The following is a 25,004-nucleotide window of genomic DNA, read 5'->3' on the forward strand; positions in this document are numbered from 1 at the left end:
CATTGTACTCAGTATGTCCCACCAATAGCAAAGCTATGTAAGGTATGAGGAGGGTAAGATGTAGACGGCCTTACCTCTATCCCGTAGGAATAGAGAGACTGCTTCCGGTTAGACCCCTGGCTCGATAGTAGTTTTGCATCAAGCCTTGGACCAAGGCACATAACACTCAACCATCGGGACACCAGCCGATTGGTGCATGTATCCTTGTCTTTCGACTATCAACGCCACAACGTAATGCCTAATTAACCTTCCGCCACATGAAATTAGTAAAATAACGTCAAAATTAGTGCAATTTCACTTTTACCCATCCGAGGGTTCACACATATATATCTTATATGCGCGGACCGCAAGCAGGACGCAACACCCCTAGTCCCAAGGTACACCAAGGTACTCTGGAACACAACTAGTCCCAATGTTGGATACCGCATGTTCAAACAAATAAAAATTCAAGAACCTATTTTCGTTCAAACCGACCAAACTATGTCGATGCATTTCTAAATGTGTCATTTTAACCCCATCCTATATGGCAACGCAACTAGAAAACTTGAGAAAAAGAAACCACTTGAGCACGTAAAATCGCATATCGCATACGTTCAAACTATTCAAATCCATAACTAGAACTACCACATATAATATAGTCATTGCAGCATCCAATACGAGCATAAACACAAATTAAACTCTCCACAATCAACACTATTATATTAACAGCTCCCTTGCCACGAATCAGGGGATCATCAGGCATCTTCAAACACAATTAACTTTAGATTGTGATGAAAAGCGGGGCCGAAACCAAACATATATATAGGTCTTTATTTACAAAGATGTCAATAATGGCATTTACAGAAGCTCCCATTCCGTCTCCAATAAGTCGTGAGTTGCTAGTTCACTTGAGAGAGCGCATGCAGGTGTAATCGCCACGTCGGATTTTATGTTTGTTTCTGCATCAACGGTGTTATATTGTGTAGCAAGTTGCTTGTACTCCTGTTTCCTTGCGGATTTCTTCTTTAAAGAAAACGCGTTTTGAATCTTTTTCTGCAGTACATGTATTTATATATTAAATCAAGAATATGTAAGCTTCAAACATCCAATAAAAATAGATAATATTAAACCCAAGGGTGATCAAGGTCAGGTTTTCACAAAAAGAATGCACCGAGCTGCTAACTATGAACATGAAAACCAGCCAGATTCGGCGGGGGGTCAGCCTAGGTTATTTTATCAAAATCATTAGTTTGTATTAATAAAATTTTGAGAAAATTACTGTTTGCGTCCCTGTGGTTTTAGAGCGAAGGCACAATGAGTCCCCAAAATAATTTTTGAACTGGTTGAGTCCCTGTGGTTTCAGAAACGAACAATTTTAGTCCCTGTCGCTGTGGAATTATTAGTTTACCTTTTTTATGATCCGTATGAGTCCTTGTGGTTAAGTGATTATTCAGTTTTAGTCCCTCTTTAAAAATTCATCCAAATTAAAGAATTAACCACCAAACTATAACCAATCAAGCCATAATCAACCAAAAATAAATGAACCGAATTTTTTTTTAACAAAAATAAAAGATTTGAACTTTTTTTAAACAAAAATAAACCAACCAAACTAATTTTTTTTAACATAAATAAACGAACCAAACATTTTTAACAAAAAATACAAACCAAACTATTTTTTAACAAAAATAAACGAATCGACCTACTATTTAACAAAAATAAACGAGCCAGACTACTTTTTTAACAAAAATAAACGAACCGAACTACCTTTTTAACAAAACTATTTTTTACTAAACTAAACAAATGTAACTACTTCTACCTTGGTGCAAGCTACAACGATATTTTTTTTAAAAACAAGTTAGGTTAGCTTATTTTTGTTTAAAATAAATTTGGTTCATTTATTTTTATTAAAAAGATGTACGGGTATATTTATTATTAAAGAAAAGTATTTCAGTATTATATTTTTGTTAAAAAAGTAGCTCGATTAGTTTATTTTTGCCAAAAAAATAGTTCGGTTAGTTTATTTTTGTTAAAAAGTTGATCGATTTGTTTATTTTTGTTAAAAAATAAGTTTGTTTTGTTTCTTTTTTAGTTAAAATGTAGTTGGATTCGTTTAATTTTGTTAAACGAAATGAAATAAATGCTTGTAAAAAAAGTGGTTCAGTTCGTTTAGTAAAAAAGGTAGTTAGATTCGTTTATTTTTGTAAAAAAGATAAGTTTGGTTTGTTTATTTTTGTTAAAAAGTAAGTTCAGTTCATTTATTTTTGTTAGAAATGTAGTTTGATTCGTTTATTTTTATTAAAAAAATGCGTTCGGTTCCTTTATTTTTGTTAAAAAAGTAGTTCGACTCGTTTATTTTTGTTAAACGAAATGAACTACTAGTTAAAAAAAGTGATTCGGTTCGTTTAATTTGATAAGAAAAAAATTAGTTTTTGCTTTATTTTTAGAAAGTAGTTCGGTTCGTTAACTTTTGGTGAAAAAGTGGTTCGGTTTATTTATTTTTGTTAAAAAAAAATTAGTCCAGTTCATTTATTTTTGTAAAAGGGGAAGGGGACTCAACGTGACCAATTATGAAAGTTCAAGGACTCAGAGTGACAATGCATATATATAGAAGTAAAATGCCAAATCTACCCCTAAAACTAACACAATTAAGTAAAGGCATGGACTCAAATGGTTCATTTTTGAAACCACAAGGACTCAATCAGTTCAAAAAAATTTTCAGGGACTCATTATGCCTCCACCCTAAAACCAAAGGGACGCAAACAGTAATTTTCTCATACATAAATAACAAAAACTTAAAACAGCTGGCTCGTTAGACCGCCAAAACGGAACCATACAACCCCACCGCAGTAATTAGTCCAAATGCTTTCGTCAAAGCTATTCATCATTTTACAAATAATTAGTGTCTACTTACGATAAAATCATTTTGTTTCATTAATAATCTGACTATTTGAATAAAATGATTTTGGAGGCTTCCGTTTAAGGTATTTGGTATTTTACTTGTTTGACCTGCTAAGCAATCAAACAACGGTTCAAAACTGTCACCTCTAGCCTTCACACATGCTCAGAAAAAATTAAATTAAATTAAAGGGAAAAATAAATACCTTGTATGACCGTCTTATTTCTTGCTTATGGTTAATACAAAAATCACTTCCATCCACTAAAACACACGTTTCCTCAAATTCTGAATCAGATTCATGCCCGATAGGTTCCATGATTTGCTCATTAGCATCATTTTTAGTTTCCTCAACTAAATCTGTATCGCAATCTGCTGAACTTCCTATATAGTATCAATGACATTAAAAATAAATTTGTAACGAGCCATAAAGAAATATAATTAAACAAAATGAAAGAGCCAAAGACGTTAACAATAAAGAACCAAGACACTTATTAACATTTTACAAAATAAACAATTCTACAGGTATGTACATCAGTACGTGTTCAACATAACAGAATTTCCTAGTAGTTCCTAACCGAAAACCAACTGATCTGAATCAGATATGTGTCTGACTGATTAACCGAATTCAACCGATTAAACCTGTTTGGTTATCTGGATAAACCATTTATTATTTGGTTTATTCGATTTGGTTATCCGAATAAGCAAGATGTGTGGAACAGATAACCGAACCGACAACCTGATTCACAATTCAAATACGAATAGGAACTGCACCAATAACCAAATTCACAATTCGGTTCAGTTATCCGATTTATCCAGTTATTATTCGGTTAGGTAATCGGAATAAGCAAGATTCGTGAAATCGAAAACCAAATTCACAATTCACGATTAGGAGCCGAACCAAAAACCAAATTCACAATTTGGTTTGGCTATCAGATTAACCGCTTATGGTAATAAGAAACTTAAAACAAAATGAATTTGTGTAACTTCATTACCTGTATCAGGCCTGAAAACCTCATCACCAACAGATTGACCGCACTTAGTATTATTAATAACATTTGAGCTTATTGAAGAAACACACGCGTGCGCGTTATTTTCACATAAATCTGCAATCAAAAAGGTAAAACAAACAATACAAAATTAGAAATTAAAATTATACTTCCAGAAGTGTTGGTGGTACACTCTGATATCGGATGTTAATTTCACGTCAGTGTGAATAGTGTTTAATTTTTCAACTTAAGTTTCATTTTTACCCCCCCCCCCCTTGCACTATAGATAATATGCACCTTTAACTCGGTTGTTTATGATTCAGTTTAATTTTTTCTCTAAAACTTGTGTTCGTTAAATTTTTAAAAAAGTTGAATGTGCAGTTGTTTTAACCTTTTTTTCTCGACATCCCAATATAAAATTTGTTGAAAATGGAGTTTATATTGAAAATAGAGCTTTTTTTGGTACCGTAAGCTATACGAGTGCCGGTACCGTGATGAACTGACATGATTCCAACCAAACATCAGAACTGGCGCTACGTGTATCGGTATTGTTGGAACTAGTATTGGTATGGATTCCAACAGAACATTGGAAGCGGTATCGATTAATTGGTACCGGTATTCGTTTTCATGGTTTTTGATCAATGTAAAATCACTTTATATGGAAACCATGAGCTCATAAATGTTACCTGTATGAGACACAACTCCACCAACAGACTGAGAAGTTGATGTATTAGAACCACTACTTTCACATGTACCTGCACAGTCCACAACCGAAAACATGAAAAGTATTGATATATATAAACGTGCAAAGTATTCACAAAGAATTACCTATACGTTCAGCCCTTACAATGTTACTAGAAGACACACGTCTAGATCTGTTCACTATCTTTGGACGCGACTTAGAAAACACAGTTGTGCTCGGTTTTTCATTTAACGCTTTTGTAACCATCCGGGCAGAATTATTTTCTTCATCTTTATCACTTATTTCCCAATTAAAAGACGCAGCAGACCAGTCTTCCCAAAGATCATCCTTGGAGTTTGATTTATTTTCAGAAATACCCTTGACACGAACAGGGCTGATCTTAGTAGCATCATCTTCCTTAATGCTTGATACCGGTTTTTTGTGTATTCCAAATTCAAGATACGGGTTAAGTGACAAGTCAGCAGCGGCAACTCTAGAAAGATCCTTTGATGATGGTGGAAGCAAATCCTGCATGACGTCAGAGCAGAATCTTTTCATACCTGCGCCAACTGTCTGCACTTGATTTTCAACATATTTAGCTGTTTCCTGGAGATAAATGTCCAAATTAGGTTAAATAAAACATCCAAATTTAAGTTAAGGAATCGAAAGAATAAAATGTCCAAAAATTTTCCCATATTAGGTTAAAAATGGGTAAATAGAATGATCTTATTTTACCCTTTAAATGATACATACAAAACAATGTTGCATTGGCATATGAAAGTGATTGACCAAAACTGAAAATTTGACCTATTAAACATTCAGATAACCAAAAGGAGAAGTTGTATATCCAACCACCAAAAACCGAGTCATGTGACTTCCAATACACGTTGCTTCAAACTTTGTCCAAATTAGGTTATATTCGTCCAAATTAGGTTAAAAACTTTCAAAATAGACTAAACATGTCCAATCTTAAGAAATCAAAAGGATAAAAATGTCCAAATTATGGTGTGTGCGCAAAAGTTTCCCAACTTTTACCCTTAAATTATTAAATTTGTTACAGCAGGTATGAAAATAAATAGGCAAAACTGATAATTTGACGATTAAACATTCCGAGAATTGTATATCCAAGCACTAAAAGAAAAACCGAGTGATGCAACCTAAAGTTACTAATGATTTCCAAATGCAAAGTGACACATCATTTACATATATAAATAAGCGGACATCTGCTCCAACACACTTGTGTAAGAATGATACCTGAGACATAGCTTCTTCAACCTCCAAACACATGGCTTCAAACTTTTGGTATATATGACCGACCCACGCAATCCCTTTAAGATCCATTGAATCCATATATTACGCAAGCCTGCCAAAACAATAATTGTTATGTTACAAGATTAACAAAGCATTATTAAAAGAAAGACAATCTGCTACATATCACTAGAAAGTTCATCTTTGTTTGAAATCTACTCATTATGAATGATTCTTCTTTTATATCAATTACAAAAAATTTAAAAAAAAAAAAAAACACACACACACAGATGATAACAGTTGAAAAACATATTATTTGGAAATTATTTTCAATAAAAAAACAAATAAATGATTGTAGCAAAACGCGTAGGATTTGATACCAACAAAATAAGGTCAAATAGCGATGATCGGAATAAGAAACATGAAAACTGAAAGAGTTAGTTATATGGATGATGAATTATTATTATTATTAAACTTACGAACAGAAACCCTAACCGAACGAGCGAAGAGAAACCCTAGAGGAAGAGTTTGAGTGAGGGAATCAAAGACGTACATACGGAGATAACCATGGTTTAGGTTTTGTTTTAAGCTTACGTGTCTTCTACACCGTCTAGTTATTTATACAACCGAAATTAAAACAAAAATTTTAAATATTTACTTATTTAAAGAGAATAACATTAAAATAATCGAAAAATTCTTTGGGCTTCAAAAGTTATCTACACCGGACTTTTTTGTAGCGTTTGGTATGCAGGAATGGAGGACGGAATGGAATGACCGATTGTGAGTGAATGGAGAAAAGTGTGTTTGGCTGATCAAAGGAATAGAATGACACATTACATAGTCCATTCCATTCCCTTTAAAACACCACAATTTCATTCCGTCCATACCCCATGTTTTTTTTTTCATTCAATTCCCTCTTTCATCTTACATCACCTCCACCACCCTCCCTCACCACCACCCACCACCGCTGCCACCACCAACCACCACCATTGTCGTCCACCGCCGTCGTTAGCACCATCAACCATCGCCGTCCGTGCCAGCCGCCCACCACCAACCACTACCATTGCCGTCCACCGCCGCCGTTACCACCACCAACCATCACCATCAGTACCAGCCGCCCACCACTGCCACCCCCCTGCCACCACCATCAACAATTGCCCCCACCCTTCACCATCACCACCCGCCGCCCCCATTACTACTGCCCACCGCCTACCACCTCCACCACCCACCCCCAACATCACCCACCTCCAACCACCATTATCTCCGTCACTCACCATCACCCGCTACCACCATCCATTATCCCGCTCACCAATGCCACGACCGCCACCTCCACTTACTACCATTTTAATTTTATTATTTTTTTCTTTTTTTCCTACCTACCAAAAAACACAGAGTAATCATTCGTTTCATTCCCATGTAGTAACCAAAATCTCACTGGAATTGTAATAACTCATTTCATTCTTTTGTCCGTTCCATTACCACGTTCATTCCATTCCATCGTCCGTTCCATTACCTCATACCAAACAGATTGGGTTTTTTTAGGGATACTGGTTTTTAATACTCTCAGCTTTCACCTGTTGGCTAATAACACTTCCATCTTTTGATTTGTTGCCCACCGCTCCTAACTTTCTCCCTATTTTTCTGTATCACGCCCCGTCTAACGGAACACTAACCTCGTTAGTGTTTTGGACAAAAAATGTCATTCAAATTAGTTGAGGGGTGAAAAAGAAAATTAATTTGTTTAACATACACCCAAATTTGCCTCCACCTCACACTAGATCAAGCATCACCACTCCAGTGTCGGTCATCAGACTACCACCTCCATTTACACCTCTGGTTCATCACACCAACCCACCTGCAGCATCTTTCCTTCAAAAACACACATATGTTGCAGGAAGAAGGGGATGGAGGGAAGAAAGACGGAGCAGTATTGACGTTGATCCTAGAATCGATTATCCAACGAGAAGGATTGGGGTTCCGGCAAGTTCCAAACGATTCGGCTTCTCCAACATATAAATCTTTCGGCCCGATCTATGACTTACTCGAATAGTTCTAGCGATTAAAGAAAATATCAACGGTTCTTTATTTTGCCTACAACCGTAGCTAGGGTTATAGCAGCAAAGCCTATGCGAAGTTGCACGGTTTCTCCGACGAGAGAGTAACCGGAGGGTGATGAAGGAGCCATTGATTATGATGAGGGAGATAGTGGAAAGGTTGCTGGAGGAGCGGCAGCGCAAGGCGTACTAAAGCCGGTGATGGAGTGGTGGTGCTTGATCTAGTGTGGGGTGGAGGCAAATTTGGGTATTTGTTAAACAAATTAAATTTCTTTTTCACTCCATCAACTAATTCGAATGACATTTTTATCCACAACACTAACGCGGTTAGTGTTCCATTAGGCAGGGAGTGGTGCAAGAAAATAAGGTGAAAGTTGGGAGTCGTGGATAACAAATTGAAAGTTAGGAGATTATTAAAAAGCCAATATCCTTTTTTTTAAAAGAAAATTATTAAAAACAAGTGGGTCCCTTAGAAAATTATAATTTTAATTTGAAACTAATTTTTTAACACAATTACGAAGTTAGTCCTTGACGTTTCCCTAAAGTAGCAATATTGGGTACTAAGGTTTAAAAGTTACAAGTATGGGTACTAAAGTTTTAATTTTGTGACAATGTTAGGTACTAACTTTAACTTTCGCTAAAAGTTAACGGAATTTGCGTCAACTCGTCGTAATAATGCTTGGGTTTACCAATGCACAAGCTTCAACGCTTGAACTTTAATAATTTTTAACAACTGAAAAAATATCGTTTTAAATATTTTAATTTTTTGTATGTTAATCTTTTTATATGTTAATTCAACAAATTTATGTTTTGGGTTTTATTAAGGTACCTTTACTAACGTAACCAATACCCATCGAATACGCGTCAACTCGCTATTGCAAGACAAGGCCCAGTTTTACCAGCCGAATAAATATTGTTTTAGATATAATAATTTTAAAAATAATACGATGTTGTTCCCTAACGTTTACCTAAAGTAACAAGATTTGGTATTAAGATTTAAAAGTCACAGATATAGATACTAATGCTTTAATTTTGTAACAATGCTAGATATTAACTTTAACATCCGTGAAATGTTAACAGAAAGTGTAAAAAAGTTTAGAGAGTTATTGTCATTACACATTCTCACTAAATTATTTGACATATTTGTGTTTAGGAATATTTTAGAATTTCACATTTTAATTAGTATGGCAACTAGTGATTTACACATGCGTTACGCGACAAATTCGGTAGGTAAAACTCAGGCGTTGTAATTGTGAGTCAACGTGAATTCGGTCTGTATTGTCTACGTTCATTATGGTACCGAAACTAAGCCTAAAAAATAAATTCATCATATTAACATACTTTAAAAAAATAGTGGAGCTCGTATAACGTGCTATTTTTAAAATTACCATATTTAAAACAATATGGTAATTTTAGGATCCGTAGGAGTTGTTACCCGCTTACCTGTCTATCTGCTGTAATTGGGTCATTTTGTTCAGTTTGTATGTAAATTAGTCGATTCAAACAATATTTATTCGACCGGTAAAACCGGAGATTGTGTTATAGCAGTGAGTTGACGCATATTCGGTTGGTATTAGTTACGTTAGTAAAAGTACATTAATAAACCCAAAATATAAATTTGTTGAATTAGCATATAAAAAGATTAACATACAAAAAAATATATTCAAAATGATATTTATTTGCTCGGTAAAATCGGGCGTTGGTAAAATTCGAGTGTTGAAGCCTGGGCATTAGTAAAACCGAGCATTACGACAACGAGTTAATGCAAATTTCGTTAAGTTTTAACGAAAGTTAAAGTTAGTACATAACATTGTTACAAAATTAAAACTTTAGTACCCATACTTATAACTTTTTAACCTTAATGCCGAATTTTGTTACTTTAAGAAAATGTCAGGGACTAACTTTATAATTGTATCTATTATTTTACCATATAGGGATTCCGAGTCACTATATTTGTAACGTTGTGGTCCACATTATTAAAAATTAACGGGGTTAGACTTAGTAAAAAAAATACGGTGAAAGAAAATAAGTAGAAAGTTGAGAACGTCACTGTACATTTATTTAAGTTAAGCTTAGCATTAGCCAATTAGTCAAAATTAGAATGATTAGTTCTTAAGTTAACTTAGCACAAGTCAATTAGTCAAAATTAAAATTATTAGAATCCAGTATCCTTAAAAAAATCTCGTCCATTAACTTATTTTGAAAAACAGACCATTATGAGCATTTTCGGCAGCTTTTATATATCTATCTCTATAATTACAATAAAAAACATTACATTTTTTTCTCATATACAATTCAATAATACTTTTTTACATCTTCATTATTATCCTTTTTTTCTTTCCTCCACTCGCACCCACCTTGAAATATATTAAAAATAAATAGAGGATGATTCAGATTTACTCATCTCTTTAAAATTTTCTCTTCTCTTCGCTCACAATCACTTACAACCCTCTAAAAAATTTAGAGATCTCTCTCACATAATTCTCAACACACAACCACTTACAACCCTTTAAAAAATTTAGAGATCTCTTTCACATAATTATAGAGGAGCTATTATGAATGCTCTGATATGCTCTGATGATAGACAATTTTGTATACTCGCTCATTTTAACACCTTTGTAGGTTATCTTACAAAGGTGCTGTTTGTTTTTTCAGAGGTAAAATGTCTGCAGTCTGCGGACCACATCTGCAGATATCTGTAGCAGAAGAGATGGACCAAACCTCTGCACTATACAAGAAGAAGACTGTTTGTTTTTTAACGTCTGCAGACTGCTAAAACTTTCAATATAAGCTCTATACCAAAAACAAAAATTATCCAGCAACAATTAAAAATATATAAATCCAAATTTTATACTTATGAACTAGCAAATTATAAAACTTACATTAACAATTTTCCACGTGAATGTTTTTTCCCTAAAAGTTTATTCAATTGTTTTCGAAAGTAGATAGTTTATACATAACGAATGAAACGAGCCAAAACTCGAGCTTAAAACAACTCACAAGCCGATGACATAAACCAAAACTTTCTACAAACCTTTTTCAACTAAAAGCTTTCTATAGACTTTTTATAATCCTTAACTTTCTACAAACTTTTTTCAACTAAAAACTAATAATGCTTGAACAATTATGCAAAATTATAATTGAACAAAAAAAAAGAAAAAACTAATCATTTAACAACGCAATTGAACAAATCAATTAACAAGAATTCAATTAACAAAAATTTAATAACTTAATTGATATCTGATGGAAATAATGAGTTTAGAAGAGGTTGGAAGACTATGGTCCAAGTCTGCACCAAGACGAGGGCGCACAGACTTTTTTTTAATGAAACATCGTCGAAAAAACAAACAGTATGCAGAGGGCAATGTCTACACGTGTCTGCGCGCTGCAGACAAAAGAGGCCATGAAGATCTTTTGTAAAAAAACAAACACCACCAAAGTAAATCACAAAAGATTTTTTGATGCCATCCACCGGTGCTACTCAAAACTTTTTGTGCTCTATATAACATTGAATGTCACCATGTATTTAATAACGCTTTAAATCCAAAAATAGAGAAGGCGGAATATTTTGAAGAATTTTATAACATTAAAGGGGAAAATTTTGTTGTATAAGCAGAATATTTTGATTAATCTCAGTTTGAACCCGAAAAAAGTAACCTTCGTATAACAAAACATGATAATTTTCTTTAAAAAAATAAAAAGATATGCCAGAAGCACCTATAGCCTATAAAAAGGATTTTTGTGATTGCCAAACACATTTTAACTTATTGGTTTTTTGAAAACACCAATAAGCCAATAAGCATTTTTCAAACTCAATCCCAAACATGCTCTAACGGTATTTCTATAGTTCCATGTTTGATTGTTTTATCGAAGACGGAAATCAAAAGGAAGACAATGAAGGACTGGGCATCCTTGCAGCAATGCCGGTCCTCTTGAGTCAGCCGGTTTTGACTAAAATTGTGGGTCAGACCACCATCTATAACGGGTGTGCATATCTCGACTTTGAGCTGAAACCGAACTAAAATTTTGAAAACTTTCTGTTTTTTTACGGTTTCACACACACCCCTACCATCTATGGCTTCAAGGAATGACAAACAAACCGAGCAAGCCTGGGTGAGTGACACCGATTTTAACAGTTCGATAGTTTAAGGGTTTGGTTTTGGCAGTATGAACCGATCTTTATACCTTGTTTTTTTCTCTTTTTAAAATATTAGCTTGTGTTAGAACGTTAAAAATGACAGATGGTTTATTATTATACTGCAGACACATGACCTCGTATTCCAAAATATAATCTAACAAAAGTTAAACCAACGGTTCAGTTTACAGGTTCCGAGTTCCAAACTAGACTGGGCCACTAAACCAACAAACCGTAAAGCGAATCCTTTGGATCTCAAACCTGCCTTTGAACAGCTCAGTCGGCTTTAACAGTTTACGAACACCCTACAAGAACATGGTGTCACGGTCTTACAACAAAAGAAGACAAACAACTCGAGTAACAACAACCAAGGGATGGTGTCGGAGACGGTAAGTTCATGATCAAAACCGAACCAAACCAAACCAGCTTTTTTTAAGATAACATTACTTCTCAAACTTAAAGACGGTTCCAGCCGGTTCAACTCATTAAATGTTTTGGTCCCGGTTCGGTTCAATCCGGTTTCATCTCCACGAACCATGACTCGAGCCATAAAAAGAAAACCAGTTACAATAGCTACATCTATTACAAGATCATCAAGTTAAGAAGTTTCACACCAGTAAATGCATATAACATAAGTCATAACGAACACTACTATATGCAGATATAAACAAAACATGATTCGACAACCCGAACCCGTTACCACTTACTACCACAACGCTGCAGAATTCTCCAAAGAAACGAGTGTGTTCACATGCGAAAACGCCAAGTCAAAACTCCGATTCCCGTCAACAGACACCTCCTTCATTTCATCTTCTTCCACATCATATTCAAAGACCTCATCATTCAGCATCTTAAAGATCATAGATTTTCCATTTCCTGTAATAAACACGGGAACCATATCCGTTATATCATAATCCATATTAATAGTGTACCGTTTGACCCATTGACCCGCTTTCAACATCCAAACCTGAATCCTATAAACCGTCATTTGGCCAACAAAGTTCAACAAACCTTGGTTTTCCAAAAGCCCATCGGTTAACCCAGTGCTACTAACCGGAAGCGCACTTGTAACAAACTTTTCATGGTCAATGTCCATTGAGACAAAGTGGTCAACACCACTGACTCCCGGGAGCCAATACACGACCCCTGAGGCAACAACCGGTTTGTGAACGAAGTCTCTAAAAGATCCAAAACTCGGGACAGTGCAGCCCTTCCACGACATTGTTTTCAAGCTCAATATCTCACTGTCTACATGCCCGGAGCCATCACGAAGCAAGTGCACGATTTTGTATTCTCGTGCGCGATGGCTAAACACAAACCCGTATGACTCGTCACGCGGATGGACTATGGTTCCTGGTTTGATCGAAACGAGCTTTCGAGTTGTTGGGTTTAATATCAATAAAGTTCCCGACTTGTTTGTTGCCAAAATTAGACCGTTACAGGTTGCTAGAATATTACCAAACCCGCATACGTCAAATGTACCAACTTTGTTCTTTCCATGAGTAAACTCCATTAAATGGATTTCACAATCTCGTTCATTGGAAGACGATGGTTTGAAGAGTGTAAACCGCCCGTTATTAGCATTAATTGAGAACATATTTGGTCGGGGTTCGGGGTAACGCTTAAGAAACGTAAGAACCGGTTCACAACGAGTCATGTGAGATTCAACAAAATTAGGGCTGTTAATCAATCTATACCATGTTTTGCATACGCGCCTTAGCCTCACTAGGTCTTTTGCGGGTAGCGTGACGAAAATTTTGAAAAGTAAGTCGTTAGGAAGACCCGAGAACCCGTTTGGAGATGCATTATGCTTCCTTGGTATGCAACTCATCGTTGACCGAAACCAAAAGCCAACAATGATTGCCTTCAAGTTATAATAATTAATAGCAACTCACATACCTGAAATATGAAATGAAAGTGTGAAGATGAAACTGCATTTAACATGAATTAAATGATGATGAATATAATGATGAGTAGAAGTAGGTGTGTGCAAACTGGTCAGACCAGCGAACCCGACCGGACCCGATTAGCGGTATTCTCAGGGCCCGGGACCCAACCCTATTGTAATTAAGCGGGTCTGATCGGTGGGTCTTACCGAGTTTATGTAATGACCCGGGCCCGATTAATAGTAGTCTTAGGACCTGGAAACAGACTATTGTAAAGAACCGGGTCAGTCTCGGGTTTATGCTCATCCATGTAGAAGAAGTATCTTTGTTTTGAATATTAAATTTTGTCAAAATAACTAATATTAATCTAGAATAAAAATAAAACTAATAATAATAATAAAATGATTGTAAATTCAAGGGGAGTTTGCTGTGGATTAACTGGGGTTTGATAAACAAATAAAAGAATCAAAGACAAATCAATTATAGTGAAGACATAAAGATCAATTATGATTCTAAAACAATCAGATACAAAATTGAGAGTGATCGGTAGCAGAAATACACCGATCGATGATCGGAGAATCAGAATCAAAGAGATATGAAAGCAATGGAACAACTTACGGTCAATCGGAGAGTTGATCTATGAACCACGGAGGAGCTTTTTAGGGTTAGGTTCACGGTGGGGCCATTATATTATTTATAATAATAATAATAATAATAATAATTACAAGGAGGAGGATATTGTGAGTTTGTTTTTCATGCTTTTTAATTTTATTATATATATTTTATAAAGGGAATGTCTTAATGTGTTTCATGTGAGAGGGGTATTCTTTTTACAAGTGGGGTGGGGTGGGGGGTGGAGTGATGAGATGCGTTTTTATTAGTATGAGTCTATGAAGAAAAATAGTTGTCGGAGTGTCACTAAAAAGCCGTAGTTTTGACCTTTTTGTAACTAGATATTGATAAAGGTGATGATAGGTTTATAGAGTTGAACTAAACTAACTAGGACATTTGAATCGGTTGAAACATGTCAATTTATCATTGAAAAGGGAAGCAAGATTAACAGTTTATAATGATTACTCGTGATATAAGGTGTACCCCAATTCAGTCGGTCGAAATGGTATATTTTTATATTTGGTTAATTGTATGTGGTATTAGTTTGGATATGTTCGTTGGATCCGTCTAGTCTGTTTGACGATTGGAATGATCAATGACTAATTGTTAGGTTGGTGGAAAAGTATTATTAGAGGTCGATTGTGGTATGTTTCAGCACAACACTTGTACCAAAGCGACATAATTTCACAAATCAACGGTTTTCATATCCAGGTTGGTTGTTCCGCATCTTCGCCACAACGTTGATGGTGGTACTTAATGATACTGAGGAGCGTGTAATGCTTGGATACTGAAGTATTTGACATCATTGTTGAAGTATTAATGTCAAACCCTAATTTCTATCTTTTCGCAACACCTGTACCAAGGCAACAATTTTCACGCGTTGACAGTTTTTACATCTATGGCATTCGTCTTGTCTATTTAACAAGAAAGTTTGAGTTATCAATAAGCAATTGTTAGATTGGTAGAAAAGTAGTGTTGGAGGTCAATTGTGGTATGTTGCACCACAATGTTTGTATAAAGGTGACATAATTTCATACGTTAACGGTTTTCATATCTAAGTTGGTTGGGTTAACAGTTTTCATATCTACGTTGGTAGTTTTGCATATGTGGCACAACATTGATGGTGGTACTTAATGCTGGTGAGGGATGTGTCTTGGTTGGATATTGAAGTATTTGGTATCGTTGTTGAAGTGTTAATGTCAAACCCTAATTTCTATTTTTCGCAATACTCGTACCAGGACAACGATTTTCACACGTTGATGGTTTTTACATCTACGGCGATCGTGTTATCCTATTCAACACAGTTTCATCTTCTTCAATCATGTGGCTTGCGGTATTCTGTCATCTTCAAGCAGCTTAAGTTTTAATAAAAAATATATATTTTTGTTAATTGCACCCCCCCCCCCCAATCTTCTTTCCGCCCTTTTAAACCCACCTCCAACCATGCATCACATCTAGTGATCCCCCCCCCTCATTCGACACACATGATTATTGCATTGAATGTTAGCAACAATGCTAGTGCTAGTGTGGGTTGTGCCCTAATCATCAACTGAATTCTTTGACATTTTTGTTGAAGCGTCATTAAACCCTAATTTTGTCACACCCCCGCAAGCGGCAAAAAAGCGGGGGGGGGGGGGGGGGCATGATAACGTTGTGGATCGTAGTCATTATTTACATCAAACAACTCTAGTCGTTTGCTTAATAAACATTTTAATATGCATTGCAAATCTTGTATCAAAAAGATTACATCACATTGTTCCAGTAGGCTATAAAATGAAAACTCCCAAATGCATCCTAATGCGTATGACTCCATATGTGTTTCCAGTGCTTCAATTACCTGAGAACGAATGCATAAAAAATGCCAACAAAAATTATTGATAAGTTTCACAGGTTTATTTGACATCTAAAAATAAATATGTTTCGTGGACAATGAGTCAACCGACTTTGTCTAAAGTAGACGATTCTTCACATAATTACCATGAACTCTATGATCAAGACATAACAACGTTTCTATGAGCGCCCCTCTTGATGTTCTAATGCGAGAACATTGAAGTCAATTGTTGGACAAATATCACCTGTTAGACCTCCAATTTAAGTTAGTGCGACTAACCACGGGTAGAGGTGTTAAAAAAAATTTGAATATGTATCCAAAATATCCAAAAAGCCGAATCCGATTTATTCGAAAATTCAGATATCTGAATTTTTGGATTCGGATTCAGATAGTGATTTTGAAAATTTTCGGATAGTTCGGATATCCGAACAATCCTCCGAACTATCCGGAATATTTTTTTAGTATAATAAATATTAGTTACAAATTTCAGATAATTTTGGGATATTTCGGATAATTTTTTGGATATTTTGAAAAATTTTCAGATATTGTGGTTAATTTTTGGATATTTCGTACAATTTTTCGGATATCCGAAATTTTAAAAGTAGTTTCTTCAATTTTTTTATAACTATTATTTTTTTTCGGATATCCGAAATTTTGGATATTCGAGCATCGTGTAACATCTCGGATTTTTCAAACTCGTATAACCCAATCCGGGAACATTATTCGGATCTTTATCAATAATAATATCGAGCATTTATAAGCATTTAAGAGTTGTATTTTACATTTTATACCCTCGTGTTCCTAAAGTAGTTCAATCCTTAATTTTATTTCCAAAATATGCATTATAACCACTTTACAAAGTACAAGGACCTATATTTTCAAAAATCAAAAGTTCCCCTTTCCCTTGGCCGGAGCGCCGCGCGGTAGCACCCCCTAAGATGGCCACACGCCGCCACCCACAACACTATGCAGATTTTTTTTGTTTAACTTGTTTTCTAGTTCGTTTTTTGCACAAAATCGCATATTTTATGACTAAATCGAGTAAATTAAGCCCCAAAAAAGGAATATAGCCAAGATACATGTCCATATTCATTGCCCCTTGTCCAAGAACAAATTTTACTGGTTATTATATTGATTTGAGCATTACAAAAATATTCGGTTTCTTAAACGAGTGAAATCCTCATAATTGGTTCATTTTAGTGTTTTCTATATAAACAACACATATAACCTCTACCATAACTTCCCTAAACCCTAATTATATCATCTCCAGCCGTCACTCATCTCTATCATTCATAAACTTCTTCGGTTTTGCCTTATTGTTTGAAGATACGAGCTTAATCAGTTGACTTTGCTAATACATTGATCTTTGACTTCACTTTACAGTTGATTCTTTCACTTTCCGGGTAAGTTGTAAATTGTAAAATCGTTCATACTTATTCCCTGGTCAATAACCTTCAATCAATTTCCATGGTTGAAGGGTGTTGACTGGTCAATTTGATTAAAACTCGTTAAAGGGCAAAACAGTCTACAAGTTTGACTATTCGTTTTCTCATACTTTTGGTTAGAACCAATGTTCGGTCCAGAAGAATTTTATTCTCGTAATGAAATTTTAAGACTACTGACCAAAACCTGACTTCTGACTCGCTGTTCGGATTATGGTCAGTACCGACTCGCTTAAATCTTTAATTTAACATAACCGGAGTTCTAAACAACCGTTTGGAATGATTCCAGCGGCATTGAGTTCGGTTTTTCTCATATTTTCTTACATCAAAGTTTCAGGTTTAGTTAGTTTGTTTCGTTCCACACGTTAGTGGACGACTCGCTTAATTATTAACTCGTTTATCATTATATTTTATTCACTTGCCTTCGATTTAAGGTGAGTTTTATCATTCCCTTATTTTACCGAATTTTCACTAAGTTTTGGGGACATATGCGTATTATCCGTGTTTTGGGTAAAAATCAACAAGAGTAATTTTGTAACCAAATTAGTAAGTGAGGTTAGGTGCTTGATAAAAATGAATATAAATATAATAACACAAAGATTTGTTGCGAGGAAAAAGCCCATTATCCTGAGGATAACAAGTAAAAAACCTCGGGTGGTGAAAACTGTCACACCCCCGCCAACGGCGGAACCGCGGGGGCGTGATGATGTCATGGATCATAGTCACTGTTTATAGATTATACGATATACTTCATCAAAATGCCTCTACATGCGTGTGACTCCATATGTGTTTCCAATGCTTCAATTACCTGAGAATGCATGCATAAAAAACGTCAACAAAAAATTTGTTGGTGAGTTTCACAGGTTTATATAACATCTAAATAATATGTGTTTCTTGGACAACGAGTCAACCAATTTCTCAGACAGTTACCATGAGCTCTATGATCAAGACCTAACAGCGTTTCTATGAGCACCCCTCATGATGTTCTAATGCGAAAACATCGAAGTCATCTGTTGGACAAATATCACATGCTAGACCTCCAATCTAAGTTAGTGCGACTAACCATGGGTGGGGTGTGTTAATCCCGAATAGTACTATTCACATTGGCCACGTCTACAATAGTTAATAATCATAGATTCTAGGGGACTTTTGGTGCATTATTGTTTCCAACCCATGTAACAAAATGAGACCGTGTTTCTACTCCTTTACAAACATGTGTTTCTCCATGCATTCCCCCCCCCGGAGTTTCAAAGCAGTTTAATTAGAAAGGGGCCATAAACTCACCTTGTGAGTTGTGATTAATGAGCGTCAGACAATGCAAAGTCGCGATGAACTACCGACCTAGATACGACCTAGCACATAATAAATTACTTCAATATCACGAGGATATTATTGTTGAACAAGTCGGTTTATGCTAGTCGCTTTCACCCAACTAATCGTTTGGTTTATTTTTCGATAACCCGTTGATGACAAGTATTTATAAATTATGTTTGAAAATATATATTTATTGAACTATATAAATAATAAGAATATACTTCTAATTAATGTTGGTTTCACTTAGTTATCGATTGTTTTAAATACGAAAGACATGTTCGTTCGAGTAGTAAATAGATATATAAAAATTAATAAAAATTATATTTATTTCTAGTATTTCTCATTAAGTTACGGTCAATAATTTTGGTAAAATGTAATATGTTATATTTTTGTTCTTAAACTTCCAACCGACTTTATATACCGTTTTGGGTCATTTTCCTAGTAAAACTTATTATGATTTCGTCTAGCATAAATATATTTGTCCAACATACGTATTTATGTAAAAGTTTACCGTTGTTATCAAAGTGTTAAATTTTCCATTCAAAAGTATATTTCTATTTATACTTTCTTATTTATCCGTTGTTCGGTTGACAAAATATATAACGTTTACTAGTTGTCATTTTAAAGACAATTTTCTACAGACTTTATTTAAAGTCGTATTTAACTTAATAAAATACATAAGCGTATTTTCAATATAAACTTTATAAAAATACATACTTGTTTATTTAGGGTTATAAAATATGTTTAATGGCTTCGTTTATCTTGTTTGTATTCTAAACCAATATTTGCTTCTTTTCAATAAATCCATAAATTTATATTTTTGCATCAAGGTTTTATATAACTTTCACTAAAACAGGCTCTAGACTTTTAAGCTCGTGTTACACTCATTTATTTTATATGAATACTTTTACAAGTTTATTATTCATAACCCATATAAAGAAAACCTTTTTACAAATACACAAACATCGTATTTTAACAACATTATTATTGTATAAACACATTTAGTTTAACCAATTTTTCTAGCAAGCAAGCCATATTTTAAGTATTGTTAACATATTGATAACACATACTTTGCCCTTTTCTTGTGTATAATCACTCTCGAACATATTATTGAGCTTGCGTTCAAGTTTCTTAAGCTTTAACTAGACATGTTAGTGGGTAGATTATTGGTTGGGTGTTATGACTAGCGCACACATAATCTATAGATGTAAATATATAAAAACAAAAATAGGAAGGTTTAGCTCACTTAGTTCTAGGATTATGATTTAAAGAGAGAAATGTAGAAAATCTTGAGCTTGTGTCAACTTGTTAGAGTCTCCTAATCCATCTTTGATCTTGATCTTGAATAAAGCTTGCAATGTGAGGAATGGAGGATGTTGGAAGGGTATACGGTTTCTTTGAAATGGTAATTTCAAAAGTGAGAGTGAGAGCCTAGAGTTTGTGTTTTGAAGCTTGAAATGTAGATGTTCTTTTATAATAAAACAAAGTGTGGTCTATGTTATATAATAATCAAGGTGTGGAGGTTTGAGTGGAGTGTGTGATAAGTTAAAAGACTCTAAAAAAAGATGAATGAATACTTGGGATGGTGCCGGGAAGAAAGAGGTATGGATGTAAGGTTTTGTAAAGATTATTTTTCCTAACCATTGACTTTTGAATCCTTGTATTTGATCTTATCCCGCTACATATTTTGAAATTGTAAAATGCATAAATGTATGTAGCTTGGTAATGGACCTTGGGTTGGGTTGGGTTGGGTTGGGTTGGGTTGGGATGATTCTTTTTAGTTTTTTTTTTATTTTTGTCAACCATTTATATATTATATGGATCACACTTTTAAACAAAATAAAATAAATGAAAAATGTGTATGTATATTGAAATTGGTCATAAATCCCTTAGGCCGTGAGCATAGTTTATGAGTTTAATTGATGATTAATGTGTTAATTAATGATATTAAATATTAGTTACAAGTTTGATTATAATTCACTTAATCTTAAACATTTTTAGTTGTTTACTTAGTTATGTTTAATTAGGATATGCTAGTATTAGGTCTAAGAAATTTGGTGATGTTCATAAGAGATATGTATAGTGTTAATCTTAAATGTTCGTACGTCTATGTACCGATAATATTATGCAACTAAGGATTTAAGATAATAAAATACGCTTGTAATTAGTTTCATATTCGTTGTCAATATTTTATTAAATAATTATAAAATAGTTGTATAACCTAGAATTCAAATAACCCGGTTCGTTTAATCCGTTCATGTCATTTAAATAAGTTATTGCTAACGCTCGTATCCTTGGAATACAATACGAAAGTACGAGTAATTTAAGTGACCATAAATTACTTAGATGCAATGTATCATGCACATGTGGCCTTATGCTAGACTCGTGATTAAACTTAACTAAATTTGATCTAAAGAAAATTAACGTCAGATATTTAACCTTAATATTTGTATGGATACGACCGATTTAGCGGGGTGTTACAAAAACTATCACCACCAATCTATTAAGTAATGAAAAAATTACAACTATTGGAGCTATCGATCTGGACTGTGTTACAATGATTGAATGCTGCTAAGTATCGAGCGTATGTGTTGTGTTTGTTTAGTCTAAGTATCGGCTCAATATATATCGAAAGTAAACTAACAAAAATCCCTATAAATAAGGAAAACATAGACTAAATCAAATATAGCCGTTGTCCTCCATAACGCACGTTGTTTAGGTTGTTGAGAGTAGACCGAGTCTTCGGGAAGACGTGTAGAACGTTACTTGACCTGTTAACATTAAAAAAATGGAGATTGAATTGTTTGTACGATAATACATTAAGGATACCTGTCGTTTTGGAGGATACTGCATCCTGAAGTTATCCTGAAGGTGTCGCAATTTAGGGTACCAAAAATCCACGTATAACAATCCGTATTTTGTATTATCTATATATCACAAAATAGTAAACGTGTAATTGTGTGTGATCTGTTAAATATACTTGCTACCTGCTTATTTGTTTACTTTATCGCACTCGGAGAAGTCCAACATATTCTCATTTGTAGTATGATCATACTATTGACCCACGCCCGATTCGCTTGGCAACGGTCTTATTACTTGCTTATTATTGATTTACCAACGCCCGATTCGCTTAGCAATGGTTAATTGACACCTTATTTGCTCATGGTTTAATTTATGTATCGCAACTTATTACGTTTTGCATATTTCTTATATTATTATTATAACATTGCAAAAATTGGTGATAATCTCACTCAACATGTGTTGTTGACAAACTCTATTTTCAACGCATATGCAGGTTGCCATTGAATTGAAGTTTGACGTGAAAAGGATATCTAGAAAAGACCTTAGGGTTTTATAAAGATAATTTATATTTAAGTTTGTTTAGGATTATTTTTATTTGTTTGGAATATTTTGTGATTGTTAGAATATTGTTTGTACTCTTTGAATAAAATAATTAACTTAATAGATATTGTCATTTATATTTATGATAGTACCTTTGAGCTGTGAACAATCGGCTCACGCCCCGGCATTTCCGTCTTAGGTAGGGGTGTGACAGATTGGTATCAGAGCCGAAGGTTTTAAGATAGGTCGTTAGAAATTGTCCTAGACATATGCTTAGGGCCCTATACGTGCTTATCTGAACTGCCTTATGTGCAATTTATTTGTTTACAGCTTATATAGGTTAATTATTTTAATTTATATTTTATTTTATTGTATTTATTGCACACACACAAAAATTTCGAGACTATGTCTCACATTCAAAATATTTTCTAAATCTTTTATTTTTAGTAGATTTTATTTTATTTTGGGAAATTCCTTAAAGATTCCTGAGGTTTGTTTTTACTCCCTCCTCTTAGGGCATGAGAGTATGACATGTTCGGTAAGTAAACCGTAGGGGGTGCGAGAAACTGTGAGTTGGGCCTTGGTAAAACGGTTCCAAGAACCAAAGGTAAGACGCTATTCCTTACCTGGAGGATAACCTGACCAGAATACTCGAGCATCTAGGCCAAAGCAAAACAAGATGTCATACGACCGGACCCCTAAGCGGTTAAACGTAACCGGTTAAACGGTTGCATTCCTTTTATAAAACCGAATTCACGGTGGTTCATGGCTAAATTCGGGAAAACTTCCAAAATTGTATTTTTAATTATTTTAAATGCGTAGTTGGATGAAAAATCCATGTAAATCCATGGGCACTCCAACTATCCATTTCTCAACCAGTTTTGATTCGATATTTGGTTGGAAGTATCACCCGTGGTGGTTCACGAGATACTTTGACTACTCATTTTTATTGATTTGATAGTTCGTTAATTAGTTGGTTCGGTTAAATGCCTGGTAACGCTCATGGGCCAACCAACTCCATTGATTTGATAATTCGTTAATTAGTTGGGTCAGTTAAATGCCATGCAACGCTCATGGGCCAACCAACTCAATTGTTTGTTACTCGTTATTTTAATTGGGTCAATAAATTGCCATGGAACGCTCATGGGAGGCCCAATTCACAAAATTTATGTTGCTTTATTAAGTTGGGTCATTCAAATTGCCATGGAAAGCTCATAGGAGGTTAACTCATTGGATATGTTTTGTTATTTTATTTGGGATCTCAAGCTACCATGGGAAGCCCATGGAAAGCCCAACCTAACAACATTTTACTTTTGTAATTTTTATAAGCATTGCTTATTTAATTAAACATCTCTAAATTATTCACATTATTTTAAATCCCGACTCATCCTCGAGTAATCACTAGCACAATTTTATTACACTCTCTATTATTTCACATCAACTTATTCACACAACTTACCCGTCGTCTCATAAAATTTCATCTTTTGTCCTTGTAGAATGTCTTCCCTAAGAATTTATCGTCGTAATCAACGTCGTCCGTCGACTGATAATGATCGTCGTTTGGCTGCTAGAATCACTAAGAAATTTGCTGCTGCTATGCTTGGGATTGTTACGAGTATGCATTGGGAGGAACTCAAGGAAGCTATTGCTCTTGCTGCCTCACTTTCTGATGACCATGTTAGAGATGGAACCCTTCCTCGCAAGGACTCTAAACCTACCTCTGAAAACTCCAAAGCCAAATCCTCAACCGATGCTAAGGCCGAACCCAAACCCACTCCGTACAATGACAATACTTCTCACCACAAACGCAAATCCAACCACCAAAACTATGCTGTTAATCAAACCAACCCTCAACCCACCAGCCAAATTACTCCTAACAAGAAACCCTATACTGGACCTTTCCTGTTATGCTCCGTTTGTAACTACCATCACCTGCCTCAATCTCCATGTCGCATATGCACCAACTGCAACTGTTATGGTCACCTTGCTAACACTTGCCGTGCACTGCCCGGTACTCAAGCTGCCCCACAACGATCTGTTCTGCCTACTGTGACACCTCGCTCTTCCACGATAACACCGTTAACCCAACTCCATTATATTACACGTCATGCATAACATTTACACGAGTCAGTAACGAGTCACACACATGAGTCCTATTGTACGCGTTGGTGATTAAGGTTGAACCGATTATGTTAATAACTTGTATGATTTAATTATTGCATGATAATTAATTATGTGTTAAATGTTTTTCCATATTATAATAAGTCCTTTTAACAAAAAGCCCTTTTTCACTTAAATAAGCAATTCCAAACACACCCAAAATTTAATATATAAGTAATAGAATGCTTTTAAAACATAAAGAATGAAAATTGCAATTTTGTATTAAAGTAAAAGATGATTTATGTAATTTTGTTTATAGACTATTAAACATTTAAAAAAACTATAATATAAACTTTCGTATGTGGTTTCACTATTGACGCTTATGAATATAAACCATGTAAATCTTAATGTTTAGAAGAATATAAACCATGCGTCCTTAAAAAATGAGTATAAATCATGTGAACCTTAACTAAATCATAGATCATGTGAACGCTAAT

At 34.7% G+C, this 25,004-nt stretch overlaps 2 protein-coding genes across 2 annotated transcripts; both read right to left on the minus strand.

Moving 5' to 3' along the window:
- Positions 1–626: 626 nt before the first annotated feature.
- On the minus strand, positions 627–5,893 carry LOC143617089 (uncharacterized). Its single transcript, XM_077089749.1, has 6 exons — positions 5,798–5,893; positions 4,690–5,149; positions 4,548–4,616; positions 3,868–3,978; positions 3,081–3,256; positions 627–1,032 (listed from the first exon to the last, which is right to left on the minus strand). Exons 1-6 carry the CDS (start codon positions 5,891–5,893, stop codon positions 838–840), a joined length of 1,107 nt encoding a protein of 368 aa, XP_076945864.1. The 3' UTR covers positions 627–837.
- A 6,501-nt stretch (positions 5,894–12,394) lies between these two features.
- LOC143616733 (F-box protein CPR1-like) lies at positions 12,395–13,811 on the minus strand. Its single transcript, XM_077089485.1, has one exon. The coding sequence runs from the start codon at positions 13,809–13,811 to the stop codon at positions 12,687–12,689; it is 1,125 nt and encodes a 374-aa protein (XP_076945600.1). The 3' UTR covers positions 12,395–12,686.
- Positions 13,812–25,004: the final 11,193 nt, after the last annotated feature.

This window comes from Bidens hawaiensis, unplaced genomic scaffold (genome assembly GCF_021521415.1).
Source record: "Bidens hawaiensis isolate Kalapana, Puna unplaced genomic scaffold, B.hawaiensis_p1.1 tig00002307_1, whole genome shotgun sequence".
Lineage (NCBI taxonomy): Eukaryota > Viridiplantae > Streptophyta > Magnoliopsida > Asterales > Asteraceae > Bidens > Bidens hawaiensis.

Excerpts from the sequence above, each read along its gene's own strand:
- LOC143617089 (XM_077089749.1), bottom strand. The coding sequence starts at position 5,893 with ATGGATTCAATGGATCTTAAAGGGATTGCGTGGGTCGGTCATATATAC. Across the intron at positions 4,617-4,689 it reads TGTAAGGGCTGAACGTATAG|GTACATGTGAAAGTAGTGGT; the intron begins GTAATTCTTTGT and ends TGGACTGTGCAG. Across the intron at positions 3,257-3,867 it reads GGTTTTCAGGCCTGATACAG|GAAGTTCAGCAGATTGCGAT; the intron begins GTAATGAAGTTA and ends GATACTATATAG.
- LOC143616733 (XM_077089485.1), bottom strand. The coding sequence starts at position 13,811 with ATGAGTTGCATACCAAGGAAGCATAATGCATCTCCAAACGGGTTCTCG.